At 40.1% G+C, this 14,997-nt stretch overlaps 1 protein-coding gene across 11 annotated transcripts in view; it reads right to left on the bottom strand.

The window, feature by feature from the left end:
• LOC116047208 (MAP7 domain-containing protein 1-like) overlaps nt 1-14,997 on the bottom strand; it is a 40,953-nt gene that overhangs the window by 15,126 nt on the left and 10,830 nt on the right. For 7 of the 11 annotated variants that reach the window (XM_031295829.2, XM_031295828.2, XM_031295827.2 and 4 more), the window contains exons 2-5: nt 7,000-7,215; nt 3,932-4,000; nt 3,677-3,697; nt 322-485 (exon numbers count right to left, since the gene is read on the bottom strand). In XM_031295829.2, the coding sequence (XP_031151689.1) occupies nt 322-485; nt 3,677-3,697; nt 3,932-4,000; nt 7,000-7,215 (470 nt within the window). The remainder of the gene's footprint in view (nt 1-321; nt 486-3,676; nt 3,698-3,931; nt 4,001-6,999; nt 7,216-14,997) is intronic. The other 4 variants (XM_031295832.2, XM_031295838.2, XM_031295831.2 and 1 more) reach the window with 1 other exon arrangement.

Here is a 14,997-nt window from a genome sequence, read left to right as displayed (position 1 = left end):
GAAGCCAAAAGGTTTGGGAACCACTGCTGTGATCAATAACTCTCAACTCAAATTACAGTCAATGAAAAGTCTACACTTATGACCACTGGAAAACTGTATGCTGCCAATACTTGGCACTGATATTCAAGATGGGGCCAAATCCCTGTCAAACAGGCAATTTTCCAGAGGTCAAAAACTGTACTAAGCATTAAGCTTGCATAAACACTGGTAAAGTGTTGACTTTTCCACCCTGACTTCAATTAACACTAAATATTTTGGAGAGCAGGCGCACACTTCCGTCTCTTCTGAGCTACTACAACCTGAGTTCAAGTATTTTCTCACCTTGTTCTTTTCTAGTTTCTGTCTCTGTTTCTCCTCCAGCAGAGCTCTGCGTTTCTCAGTCTTCAGCCTCTGTTCCTCCAGCTTCCTCCTGCGATCTTCCAGCTGGCTCTCTCTCAGACGCCGGGCCTTCTCCTCCTTCTCCAGCCACTGGGCCTTCTTCGCCGCTGCAGGGTGACCACAGGGAGAGGGGTTAACATTTAGACAGAAAAGCCGAGGAGAGAGAGAGAAAGTAATAAAAATGACATGAGAAAGTTAGGTTGCTGAGGATCACATTTGTCTGAGTTTTTCTTTCAATTTTGTAGTTATTTGAATAGTGTTTTGTAGGCAAAGTCAAGCCTATTTCTTTCCCTACAATGATGATAACATTATCGAAATGATAATACACAATTCTTATATGGCACCTTTCTTAAATAATGTTTAGAAAGTGCTTAGCAGGATAACAAGATAGAGGCTACATCTACAATACTATGTTTTCATTTTTAAGCTGCATTTTGGGCCAAAAACTATCTCCATCCATCCAAGAGTTTTAGCTCCGTAGCGGAACTGATCTGCGTCCATATTAACACGTGTGACAACGCATTTCACATGGGCATTCACATACGTGTCGGTGTAAACAGGAAGCAGATTGTCTGACAATAGTCTGTGGTTTAAATTATGTACGTATAACTTGAAAATACTTTGGAGAAAGAACAACAATGGCGAAAAGTAAGACCAGGGTTTTCTTTTCTTGAACCGACGATGAGGTGGAACTGTTACTGAAAGGTATGTAAGTCTACCTAACCGATAAGACTCCAAAGGTCTTGTGCGTTTGTGCCGAACTTTTCAAACCAAAAAGGGGGGCAGCAGAGTTCCCAAATCTCTCCGTTTTAGGGGCTCAAAAACACCGGAGTAGTGTGGACACAACTCATAAACGTAGCAAAAGATAAAAAGATATTTGCTTTGAAACCAAAACATAGTAGTGTACATGTAGCCAGAGTCTAAAGCCCTGTTAGCAGCTCTGTAAGGCTGCACTTCCACATCAATGCTTTTAGCTAATGTCATCATACTCATGGTCACAATGACAAAGTTAGCATCCTGACGTTCAGGAGGTGATATTTACAGTGTTCATCATTTTAGCTTGACGTGTTAGCATGCTGTCATTTGCCAATTAGCATAAAACATAATGATGGGAATGTTAATTTTGCAGGTATTTGGTCATAAACCAAAGTATTGAACACATTTTGATCTGAAGATGGCACTAGAAGCAAATTTAAGGGATCACCAACGTTATTACAATTCATCCTGATGGGACATGAATGACAATACCAAATTGTATGGCAGTGCATCCAATAGCTGTCAAGACATTTTACTCAAACCCACAAACCTCATGGTAGTCAACAGGATTCATCCTCTGGATACCATGAATGTACAGAATTTTGTGCAAATCCATCTGGTAGATGTGGAGATATTTTACTAGATACATGAAAACTCTGGCAGTAGAGAAAAGTCAGAGAATTACTAAAATCACCTCTGAAGACCATGGATATCTGAACCAAATGTCACAGCAATCCATTAAATAGTTGTCAAAATATGTCCGTCAGTGATGGAGCGATCGACAGAAAGACATTACCATCACTAGAGCCACGCCGCTAACATTGCTAAAACATTAAGGTTATTAAAAGGGACAATACAAAGATAAATCAAAGCTAATGTATGTGAAATATAGTACAGTAATTCAACAGTGATTTAAAGAAACTTCTTTTTACGTAGGATGTCCCAAAGTCAATTCTTCACATCAACAGTGTTTAATCACTTAAACTCTTGATACTCAAACAGAATGGTTGAAGCAGATGGAAGACACTGTTTTATTACACTATAATCCTGATAACAGTAAATAAGCAGTAGTTTCCCGCTGTGTTTTACATCACCCTCCAGCAGACGCCTGCTTCTCTTTGCACATACGCTGCTGTGGCTCATTTCTTGGAGGAACAATTAAATAGCAATCAATCCTTCTAAATTAAACCTTCTGTACTGTATGCTGGACAGCAGCTGTCTCTCTCACCCTCCCTCTCTCTCTCGCTCTTACAGTACAGTACAGATTTGCATCTTTCTTATCACTTGCATGTAAACCTGTTTACACAACATATTTTCAACATGGTGGAGAGTTTAAACAATGGATGATGATGATGAGCGTGGGTTACATGCTGGATCCAACCAAAGTAATGGCATGACATGTTTCAATATTACTTCATATTTCTGGGAGTTAGGCAGCATTAGAAATACTTTTTAGTGGATTTAGCTCTGCAAGGATGTAGCCGTGTTGTGAGGCAAAGACGTGGTTTGTGTTCAGTTCAGTATTCTACAGCTCATCTTCACTAATGAGGCACACAAGTCTGAGCCTCATCGACAATGAGAACGCTTTCTTCACTCCTCCATAAATCCAATTCCTGAAAGAAATCCAATTATGTCTGCCTTCCGTGCAGCAGGATTGAAAAATATGTCGGTTTAATGCTTTAAGCTCATTTTTGCAGTTTGTACAAATCATTCATTGCAAAGTTGCAAAGTTACATAACAGTGCTCATTGTGCTCATTCTGCACAATATGTTTAAATATATATGTTCTTTAAGGGATTCATGAAAAGTAAACATTGTGTGTTGTGACCTACATGCCATTTATGTGCATACTGTTCTAAACAAATTGCATGCCCCACATTAAATAAGCCTCAACGTTGTACCATGTAATTACAGACAGAAGCAGACTGCAGGAAACTAAACTTATCTCAGACCAACTGAAGCTGAGTAAACCTCAGATATTATAGATAAAAAGGCAGCAGAATTCCCCTTTAACTGATCTGCGGCATGACCACATTATTGATGCTAATGAAAGTAGTAATTAAATCTAATCTGTCTGAGAGGCCTGGACCCAGTTTATGGTAATCACACCATGGACTTCATGGGACGTCTCTGCAAGGAAACGCCCACCAGGCTCTGCTCTGATCGACTGCCTTCATCCACAGGGAGAAGCCCTGTGTTTGAAAACTAGATATATCTTTGGACTAGCACATTATTTTCATAGGAGAGGAAAGTTTCATTCTGCAGCCACAAAGTAAAACCATGATTATAGGTGTGGGAATGCAGAAGAACATAAAGTAAAATTTAAACAAAACATGAGTGGAAACATTTACATCAAAAGTGAAACTGAAGAGGGTTCACATGGTTCAAAACTTTCCACTGAATGATGATAGAAAACCAAAATAAAAAACATAATCGATTCATGGAGAGAAGAAAGGGCACGCCTGGGATTCACATCACAAGTTTGATTATTTCCAAATGGCATGACGGATGCGGACACTTAGGGTTTTAGTGAAGCCCCTTACCTTGCAGCTGAGTTTGCTGTTCTGAAAGCCACGCAAGGAGAAACAATAAGAGACGACAATAACCGTCATTCACGTCAGAGCAGAGTGACAGAGGAAAGTTAATACTACATTAAGAATAGAAGATGTGCATGCTTCAAGTTGGTTACAACAAATTCTCGCTACATGCATCACCAGTTTAAAAAAAAAAAAAGAAAATCCAATTTGTTCAAAATTAAAAAAAAAAAAAAAAAATTTGATTGTTTTATCATTTCTTACCGATATATTTGGCTCTTTCCTCCCTCCGCTCCTTGGCAAGTTTCTGTCGTTGCTCTGAGCTCATCGAATCTGCAGGGGAAAAGAAAATATAAAACGTTTAGTTAAATCTTTCAACTTAAACCGGCAATAACTGATTTTTTTTGCCCACTTACGGGCAGAGCAAACAAGCAGCAAGTGTATGTGGCAAACTTTGCTCATTTACACATCCAGCAGTTAAGGAGCAACATTATCATTCATTTGGAGTCGTGTTTGTGTCCACCGGATGAATTTGAGTCCAATATTCACTGTCTTTTAGCTCTGTTTTTGGTCTCCACCAACTCCTGAGGGAAATATCTGTCTCTTTAGCTGCAATATGTACCACTACTGTATGTTCACCAGCTAGTAGCTAACAGTGTCTGCTGTTTGGTGCTGAGCAGGTAGCTCAAAGACAATAAAATGTGCAGTAGAGCTGAGGAGAACTGCTTCAGACATCCAGAAGGAGCTTGCAGCAGAACCCCTGTTTATTTGCATCAAAGTGAGTCAGTGGCGGTGGTTCAAGTATCTGATTAGGATGCGTTCTAGACGCCTGCCTCTAGAGGTTTTCCTGGAACAACTCAAACTTAGAAGAGACCCCAGGCAACACGCTGAGGGGGATTACATGTCCCATCTGGCTGGGAATCTCTAGAAATCCCTCGGGAGTAGCTGGAGAAGAACGCCTGGGCTACAAATGTGTGGTGGGCACAGCATTGAAAATGTATTTAAAAATTCAACAAAAATGCATCATTACTGAAACAATGTCCCCATTACTTTGATCAACACACAATCCTGCAAACAGTTTTAAGTGGAACTGCTTTGTAACAGAGAAGTGGTCCAGTTGAAAACATCTGACAGCATGTTCTGTGGATTATCCCAAGCAACAGGGACACTGTCTCTGGAAAAACGTGTTGTTGAGCACCACCACCAAGATTTTATAGACTTCTATTGATTGGGGTAGAAATTTAACCTGGAAATTACAAACCAAATTGATTTGCATGGATAGATTTCACAAAGAATTTTTGTTTTGTTTTTTGGCATTTGGCTGAAGTGAGCCGCTGGCCTTTAACATGTTACAGATACATGCATAAAACCTTAAGACTTATCATATAAGTAAAACTGCTCGAGGAAGTTTAATTCAGAGCTGCAGGTTTTCCTCATTGATTCAGTTTCAAGGTCAATGCAGCTCCACCTCTTTGTTCACAGACAATGTTAAAACTCTGTAACTGTGATGCACATCTGCCTTTCAGCCATTCTCATCTGCAGTGATAATCAGCATGAATCCTGATACACTTTAAGAAGACGCAGTGGTGTAACATGAGGATTTGTCAAACTGGCTGTGAAAAGCCAAGACTGAAGAGCCGTGCACACATTTGGAAAAACCAGGACCCCTGGGGTGCCCGTCTCCTTTTGTGGTTCTCATCCGTGTTATTCAGTATGTATGCCGCGCATTCTCAACCAATCACAGATGGCCCAGCAGCACTTCAGCCCCATCTCCATGGCAACCTAAATTTCCTCCCCACCTTTCAGAGTTTCCTTCACGGCTGCACACTTCAGTCTGGCTAATATGCAGAAGCTATGAAGTGCAGAGAAAAATAAATCTCATCATCCTGGAGGTTTCATCCCTACTGAGACGTCACTTAATGCATCAGTCCGTCCCCCCTCCACCTCCACCATCAGTCTTCCTCCACACTATACGTCCCGTCTCCCCCCATAGCAAATGACGATTTGGCTGTAATTGTAGCTATTGTATATTTGCCATCACAACAACTATGACCTTGCATTGTGTCTGGCATTATCTCCCTGCTGCTTCGCTCTGCCTTAATTACCTTTTTTATAACTGGAACCCAGCATCCTATCTGATCCCAGCACCATCTGCGCTATCTGCCCGCAAATGAAGCACACAAGTGCCAGTACTGCACAGTACAGCGCTCCTTCTGTGTATTATAATTATTGCTTATACATGGCAAAAAAAGAAGCATATATCAACAAAACTACTGCTGTGATTTCCTTGTACTTGTACTTTCTTGAGTATTTCCATGTTATGCTACTTTATACTTATACTCCACTACAATTCATCTGACAGCTGAGCTTAACAATGCAGACTAAGATTTTGCAAACAAAACACACGATGAACTTATAAAACGCAATAAAAATGCATCATGTTTGTTACTTAAAATATATTAAAATACCCAACAGTGTATATAAGTGTCTACTTTGACCAGCTACAACAAGACATGAATGCATCAGCAGTAATAATACTACATTAATATAATAGTAACACTCACAGGGGGTCATTTTTCACCATTATGAGTACTTTTACTTTTTATATTTTCTAAGTACATTTTGTTGATTTTGTTAAGTAATATCTTTAATGCATAACTTAATGAAGTATTTTCACAGTCTGATATTGCTACTTCTACTACCACTAGAAAAATGCTAAAATCTAATAATAATTCTATACACACAACTAACTGCTTTGTTTAATTTTTAATAAGAATAAGGAAAAAATTTTATTAAATTTGGGTTTGATGTTCACTGCCTCAAAACATTCACTATCTGTCCAAAAGTACGTGGACTACCCTGTGGAGTTTAATGTTACAGAATACAATGATATGTTAGACAGTAGTCTGCTTTCAACTTTGTGCTAATAGTTTGGGGAATGCTCTTTTCTGTTTCAACATGACAATGAATATTTGCACAAAGCCAATGAAGAAATGTTTTTCCAGTTTGGGGTGGAAGAACTTGACTGGCCTGCACACAGTGACCTGACCTCAACCCAGTCCAACACCTTTGGGATTAACTGGAACGAACCACGCCTTATCGCCCAAAATCATCAGTGGTTGACATTACTCATGCTCTGGTGGCTGAATTGGAGCAAATCCCTGCAGCTAGGCTCAAAAACCTTGTGCGAAATCTTCAGAGAGTGCAGGCTGATGTTTCACTGCCTAAATCCAATAAATTTGATGGTTTAAAGTACTGCAGGTAGCTAAACCAAAAGTGACTCTTGTGCGTATATAACAAATATTAAACCACAAAAACATAGGTAACTCTACCTTTCTTGGGCTGAGGGCTGCTGCCGCTGCCCGGGGTGGATGGCCTCACATCTGTCTTGGAGGAGACATCTGTCTTGGTGAGGGTCTCTGTTATGGGGCTGGAGTCTGTTTTAGGAGAGAGGTCTGTGATGGCTGAGTCGTATGAAGTCAAGATGTCCTTCCCCAAAGACTTGTCCTCATTCTGGATGGACTGAGACTCTGTCTGCAGAGGAAGAGCTGGAGGATGGAAAAAGACAAACTTAACTGATTAATAAAAACATACCACAGATGTGTAGTGTGATGTGTTTAATTATCTGATATGTCACAACATTAAATCATCCTGAAACATACATAGATCATTGGGTAACACTTTACTTGAAGGTATCTACATAAGAGTGACATGACACTGTCATGAACACATGACACTGTCATGACACAGTCATGACACATAAACCCTAACCCTAACTCGAATTACACTTAATAACTGAAGCGTTATGTCATAAACGTTTATGACTTGTTTATAATGTTTATGATACGTTCATGACAGTGTCATGTCACTCTTATGTAGATACCTTCAAGTATAGTGTAAATGAACATTGATTTTGTGCGCGGTCATTGATACTTTTTGTCTATCATGTGACGTTGTAATGCATCAAAGTCTCCAAGATGACGCTTCCAATAAACGCAAGAGAATTTCTCTCTACATCCATTGCTGACACACTTTCACTATAAGACTGTAAATCCCTTTGCGACTTCATTAACACAACACTCTCACCTAATTTTAAATCATTAACATCTCTTTCATACGCAATTCACACACATCAGTCAATCCGCAGCAAAACGCTGCACTTCCCCCTCCGTCCCTGAAGGTTTTTAGACCCACAGAGAAAAGGCCTCCTGTCAACAGCGTTAAACATACCAGCAGTAGGTGAGACACAAGGGGGGGAATAAATCTCCGTTATCTTTTAAGGAATGTAGCTGAAGCAACACATTTACAGTATTAAAAAAAAGACGGAGAAGATACACATTGATTTTTCCTGTAGGGGCGGAAGAAAACATTAAAGGTTGTTGTGTAAGTATTTCAGCTTGCTTCCCTAAAGAAAAAGAATGCTTACATAGTGGTTATCTTGGGAATAACTAATGATATTTGGCTTAATTATCCCCAAAGAGCCACCTAAACTTATTTATAAATTCCCTGACTGCACTGTGGGGCACAAAATGCTCATGGTTGCTAAAACTAAAAATGAATCAAGATAGTTTCATAATTAAGTAATTGTTAAAGTAATTTTCTAAAGTAAAATGCCAAACATTTGCTGGTTTCAGATTCTGAAGTGACAATTTGTTGCTTTTCTCAGTTTTAAATTACTGTAAGTTGAATATATTTTGGGGTTTGGTTGGACAAAACAAGCAATTTGAAGATGTTGCTTAGGTTCTGGGACATTTTAATGGACATTTATAGGCTAAACCATTCAACGAGTAGCCTATGTGAGTGATTATTACACTTCCATAAAGGTGGGAGGTCAATTAAAAAAAGAATAGTCAAAACGGCTGTGTGGTACTCTGCATTGACATGTAAAGTTGGTAGAGTACCCTTTGAACCTACAGATTAATCGATAATCAAAATAACCGGTACTTGCAGCTCTACATTCAATATCATGCTTTATGTAACATGAAGGCCCCTAGGCATCTGTATGAAAGCTTCCTAACATGAGCACCATTGATGGCTCCACACAGATCCGGTCATGAGGCTAGACTTCCTGACCCCTGACCCTTATGGAAGGCAACAAAGAGGCAACAAAAAAAGCCACAAAACGCATCCTGTTTTAATCCCTGCTCCGACTTTGTTTTACACTCCTGCTGATATCGTCACTGATTTTCGGCTGCTGCTTGTACGACTCCCTCCCTCCCTTTACCCCTCTCTGGCTATTACACTGGAGAAGTCGGTGACAAACTGATCAGAGCTACAATGATGCATGGTTGGGGGAAGACTGGAGCAGGAAGAAGAAGGGACAATTTGTGCACTTCTACAAGGACGTGGAGAGTGAGACAAGAGATGTATAGAGAAAGGAGTGCTGGAAGACAATGAGAGGGTGGAAAAATGGTGCAGGAGGCTGTTTTTATAATGACAGAGGAGGAATGAGAAAGCGTAGGATTTGAAAAGCCAAAAAAGGAGGAAAGATAAAGACGGTAACAGCTAGGTCCAGATCTGGAGAAATTAATGAGACTGAGCTCAGAGATAGTGAGGTAGGAAGGTGAGAGGCTGCAGGCTCCATGCCAGCTCTCCACTCCAGTTAACCAACAATGGGCAGAGGGAGCGTGACGCTCTCTCCGGGCCGGTCCAAACGTTCACTGAACCACATAAATCACAGATTAACACTGGGCTCCTCTCCAGCTACCCCCACTGTACGTCAACACAGATCTTAAATGCACAGGATGCATAACAGAATACTAATGGAGGATTGATAGGATGTGAATTAGAGCCCCATGTGTGTTGAGATAAGAAAGTAAGAAAAAGGATGCAGGATCATGTTCAAACAGGATGACACTGCTTCTACCTGATGTTGAAAAAAGGAATAGGATTTGGCAAAAAGAGGATTTCAGTACTCCTCCTCACTTGAGAAGATTACTTGTTCACCACTTTGTGGCTGACTTTTTGAATTTGATCAGTTTACCAGCCTTATATGGCAGACACAGTGAGAGACGATTAGGATGACTAAGATCACCTGAATTTCTAGAATTTAAAATATTCTTGGGAAAAAGGTAGTTTATAGCTAAAAGATTGGCAAAACAAGTCAAACATATTAAAAAAAAACACAGTGACAAGTGGTGGTGATTACACTGCCACCATAACACTGTCAGAAAAATACCATACACACAAAGACTCTTTTTTTAGCTCTTGCTATTGCTATTGTCCATGTAATATGGTTCACCCTTTGGGTTGTCATTGCTTATGAAAATATAGGAAATAAGATTTATTGTACTGGATCTCGACTGGTGTGGATTATCACCAAATACCTCTGATGTCTAATGTGCGTATAAACCAGGTACCACTGCAATAATATGCACAGAAAATACTACAGAACAGAGGATGAGATCTCTCTATGACTCTAGTTTATGTGGCAGAGTCGACTCTTAGTTATGTGGCTGTTGTGTTTTCTTGCAACCTAAATGGTACTGTTGAGAGGAGTGATGGCATGAGTTGTGTTAAAACACAGTACACAGACTATACCATAAACCTTTGAATTCATGAGCAATAGAACACAGCCTTGCTCAATTCAATACACTCAGGGGCTTTATTTCTAACGCTACAGTTACTTGGTCTGGCTCACGGAGGCAATTAGGTAACTTTGCGTTACCTTAATTGCCTCCGTGAACCGTGTGTGGTGAAATGGCAATTACGAAATGCTGATATACAGTACATGTACTCCACTGTGGTTTAATAATAGCACACGTGGAGTGAGTCATAAAGAAAGACTCATTAATTGAATGAACTGACTCAGTAATGCTAGTTACTCAGCAGTAACGTTGTTTGTCTAAAGTTGGCTAACATTAGCCACCATACATGCCTGGCCATACCAGACCAAGTAGGCTAACTGTAGTTTAGCAGTGAAGCACCTGAGTGTATCACACGTCATCTCAGATACATAACTCAGTTAAATGTGAACACAAAGACATGACACATGTATACTATAGATTCAGTTTGACTTACACTTTCCAAGGATATCATTATCCCAAAATCCATCCACTTAGAAATCGCAGAAAAAAAACGCCCCTTACAACTCCAGAACTTGCCTGAGAATCATCGCGTTTTGAAGTTTTCTTCAGTATCAAAGTAATTCAGTGATAGTTGTCTGTATCCATGAGTACATTGCAAACAGGAACTGCTAATAGCTTATTCGGCATACTTTTAATGGTGCCATTTAGACAAAATGTAAAGAAAAACAAGCTAAACAACGTAGCTCAAGTGGTTGCAGCATGTACTGTTAGCTCACTGAATCCATGGCAACTTTAGACTACCTGTTTACAGGCCCCAAAGCATTAGGGAACTGTATTACCAAAAGTTAGAGGATGACTACCCCCCAAAAACAAGTCAGACCAATAATAATAATACTATCAGCTACAACATTTATAAATATTAACTTCGTCCATGTTTGTTGGCACAGTTTAAAAGAAATTCCTCATTATAGGTGAAATTCAATTTAAAAATGTTACAATTGCTTCCAATATATTAACAACTACTGTAGCCTATTACTTGTGAAAACTAAAATCATAAAATGGAATAATACCTTAATTAAAATATGCAGCCTTAATAATAATACCCCTTTACAATTTAGTCTCTTCAACAACAATGACCATCCATACAGCCTTGCAGAATACATGTTCATCGTCAAGTCATCTTATTGCACATGATCAGCCATTCATGTGACAGGCTCCATTTAACACAGAAACACAAATTCAGCATGATGTTCACCCGTCACTCCCCCTCCCTCAGAGCTCCTCGTCCCGCCACAGCCATCTCAGGTTTCTGTGCCACTGTGACAGACTCTGGGTTTATAAATAGCGATAAGCACCATGTCAGCCATAAAAGGGACTGGCTTCTTTCGAGGCACCTTGGGACAGCACAGTGATCATAAACTGCAGCATGTGGTACACCAGCTTTACTGCACAGGCAGGGCAGGAAAACGTAATATTGTTTGTGTGTGGGCCACATTGGATGGTAAAATCCAAATCCATTTGGCATATAAACGGTTTTAACCAATAATAGAATAAAACAGAGTAGGACGTCCAAATGACAGTTGGTAACCTTCCAAACTTGACTGAAATTTACCAGTGATGGTCAGGAAAAATGTGTTAACCTTAAAAGGGATATTTCACCGCTGGAAAGCTGAATATATCTTTAAATTGGGTCACTTATGTAGTACAAATGTGAAAAAAAATGAAATTGGTGCCTTCTAGGCCGAGAAAAGCCAGGAAATGTGTTTTTGGCTCATGTGGATGAAAGACACCAAATCCCAGAATGCACTTGCTTCGCTGATCTGAGTCCACTCCCAAGCCACGCCTACCATTTACAGACAGACAGACAGTGAGACAGTCAACTCAATTCAACTGTGTTTTATTGTCATTTCAACCATATACACAAAACAACGTTTCACCGTGGCTCAAGTGGTTACACAATTCAAATATATAAAAATGACATTATATAAAAACAACATACGAAACACATTATATGCTCCATAAAGTTCAGCTAACACATACTAGCACTAGCGCTTGGTAGGCTGTAAACAGAGTATAAACACAGCCGTAAATTTGCGTGGAATGTAGAATGGTCTCATCTAACAGTCACAAACTCCACCAGCGGTTAGCAGTTAGTTGGATACAAGCACCCCATTTCTGCAACAGTCCATGTTAAAAAAAGCCCACCTCCACTAGCTAGTCTTACCCGGTGACAGAGCAGCACTGTTGTTCAGCCATGTTTCTACAAAAACAAAAACAGAGCAGTCTCTGAACTCGCATTGGGAGTTTCGTTGAAGTTGAATGTAGTCCAGTTTGTTGTCCAAAGAGACACTTGCAAGCAGGATTGATGGGACAGGTGGCCGGCTAGCGTTAGCTTTCCACCTAGCTCATACTCCTGCGTATGAGTATGACCTAGGGACATCCTCCGCGTTTCACCGCTGAGGATACCCCCTTACCAGTTAGCGCCATCGAGCAACACCGCAGGCTGATGTGCTGGTCTCCGTAGCAGGCGAAGCCTGTCAAGTATTCCGGCTGGCGGCACCGCAGGCTGAGGTGATGGTCTCCGTAGCAGGTGAAGCCTGGCACAGGTGGCTGGCTAGCGTTAGCTTTCCACCTAGCTCCAACTCCTACCCTCGTCCCGCTTTCCGCACACCGCTGAGGATGTCCCCTTACCGGCTAGCAATGTATCCCGGTGGTACATGTGTGCGGTAGTTTGAATGCACATAATTGTTGTTCTAAAATTTCCTTCGGGATGAATAAAGTTTCTGCTGAGAAGCTAAGCAATGATTCAAGATGGCTGACACTCGTTTTTACCTCAGCAATCTCCGAAAAAAGCAGACAGTCCAACCCCCTATGGGCTATGAGGAAGTACTGGCTATAGTCCTTTGCCTCTGGAAAAATTTATACCGATGACGTAAAACGACAATTTTTGCGTCATCGGTATACATTTTTCCAGACCCACAATACAGAGATCTCTCCTCTCAGGGGGACATGAGGGAGGGAAGCACGGTCATTCAAAAATACTACCGTGTTTCTGCTGATACAAAGCTTAATGCTAAATTGGTGAAGTATCCCTTTAAATACTCTAACTAGGGTTTCCCTCAGACAGATGAGGGAGTATGGATACTTATACCTCTAGTTCTAGTGCACTGCATTTCCCAGAATTTCTTTTTAAAAGGCTCCCGAGAACAGGTGTGACAGCTGTGGGTTGTATGGATGTAGAGGGACTGACAGAAAGAAGCGATATGGAAAAAAACATGAAAACAAAAAAATCAACAATAAAATGGTCCCAGAAATATGAGGTGGGTCACATTTTCCAGTAGATCTTCTCATTTATTTAAGTTTTTCTTACTATAGGCGTGAACAAACGCATGGCTGCATTTTTTTATGCCTTTGCACACAGTTTTAGAGTATTTTGGGTGGTCAAAATAAGCCTAATTTAGCTCAGTTATAGATGAAACAGCTTATTCGGAAAGTAAAGAAATGCATCTTTAAGGGGCGTCGTGGCCTAGTGATTGAGACACATGCCATATACTGTGATTTTGATGTTCCTGGTTCATTTCCAGCATGTCATTCCCCCTCTTTCCCCCTTTGTCACCTCTCTACTGTCAACTTTCGAATAAAGAATCTCCCAAAAATACTAATAACATTAACAATGGCTCTTTTCTATTCAAGTGTCCCAGTAATTCATGGTTTCGCCGTCTACATGGCCACAAGGATCCACAACCTAAATTGAATTCAGCCATCAATTATTTTATGTGACATGTCAAACTGTCTTCTGTAAAAAAGGCCTATTGCCAGTTTTCGACTTTTTCTGAAAGCTCCAATGTTTTGATTATGTAGTCTACCCCATTTATATCAATGAGGCAGACTAAATTACATAACATTATAACATTCATGAACTGTTGTATTAGACTGCATTAGTTTTAACTAATATATGTGTACATAATAAACTGGCAACTGAGTGTGTATTGTAAAGAATGTATTCAAAGTTGCTCACTTCAATCCTAACATGGGATTGAGAAATTAAATTACATCATAGTGCTTACATGCGCCTAGTTTGGGATGCATTTGTATATTCTGGAGAAATTAGTTCAATGCTGTAATAAAATAGTGAATTTTAAACTATACTATATTAAATGGCTACTATGATTTTGTTCTGATTGTAGGTACAGTGAATATGAAAAATATTAAAAGTAAAGCATCTTTTTAATCCGTCTTAATTTTAAAGGTGGAGGGGAGCAGAACCCCATGTTGTGTGAAGGTCAGACTCTACTGTTTGGAGTTATGTGCATGAGAGAGCCCGTATGTAGTATGTGACGTGTGTGTGTGTGTGTGTGTGTGTGTGTGTGTGTGTGTGTGTGTGTGTGTGTGTGTGTGTGTGTGTGTGTGTGTGTGTGTATGTGTGTGTGTGTGTGTGTGTGTGTGTGTGTGTGTGTGTGTGTGTGTGTGCGTGCGATGAGTGGGACATGTTGGATCTGGGTCAGGCCAACCTCAGGAATCCTTGGCATCCACATTCCCCTTGCATGTGTTTATACAGCAAATGTGTGTATTTTGTACTGTATGTGTCTGCATGGTCTGCATGTGCTCAAGGGATTAAATTCATCCCAAAAAAGATTGAATACTGTATATGAAGTCAAAGAAACAGGACAATATCGGATTGATTTCACTTCCACAAAATGCACAAACTAAGATTAATCTGACAATTTGTTAATTTCACAACCGTCTGCAGGATTTACAGTATCATCTTTGCGTACACATTGTTAAAGAGCAAATGTGGCCTTG

Source organism: Sander lucioperca, chromosome 14 (genome assembly GCF_008315115.2).
Source record: "Sander lucioperca isolate FBNREF2018 chromosome 14, SLUC_FBN_1.2, whole genome shotgun sequence".
NCBI classification, from domain to species: domain Eukaryota; kingdom Metazoa; phylum Chordata; class Actinopteri; order Perciformes; family Percidae; genus Sander; species Sander lucioperca.
This window is presented reverse-complemented; position numbering and strand designations above follow the sequence as displayed.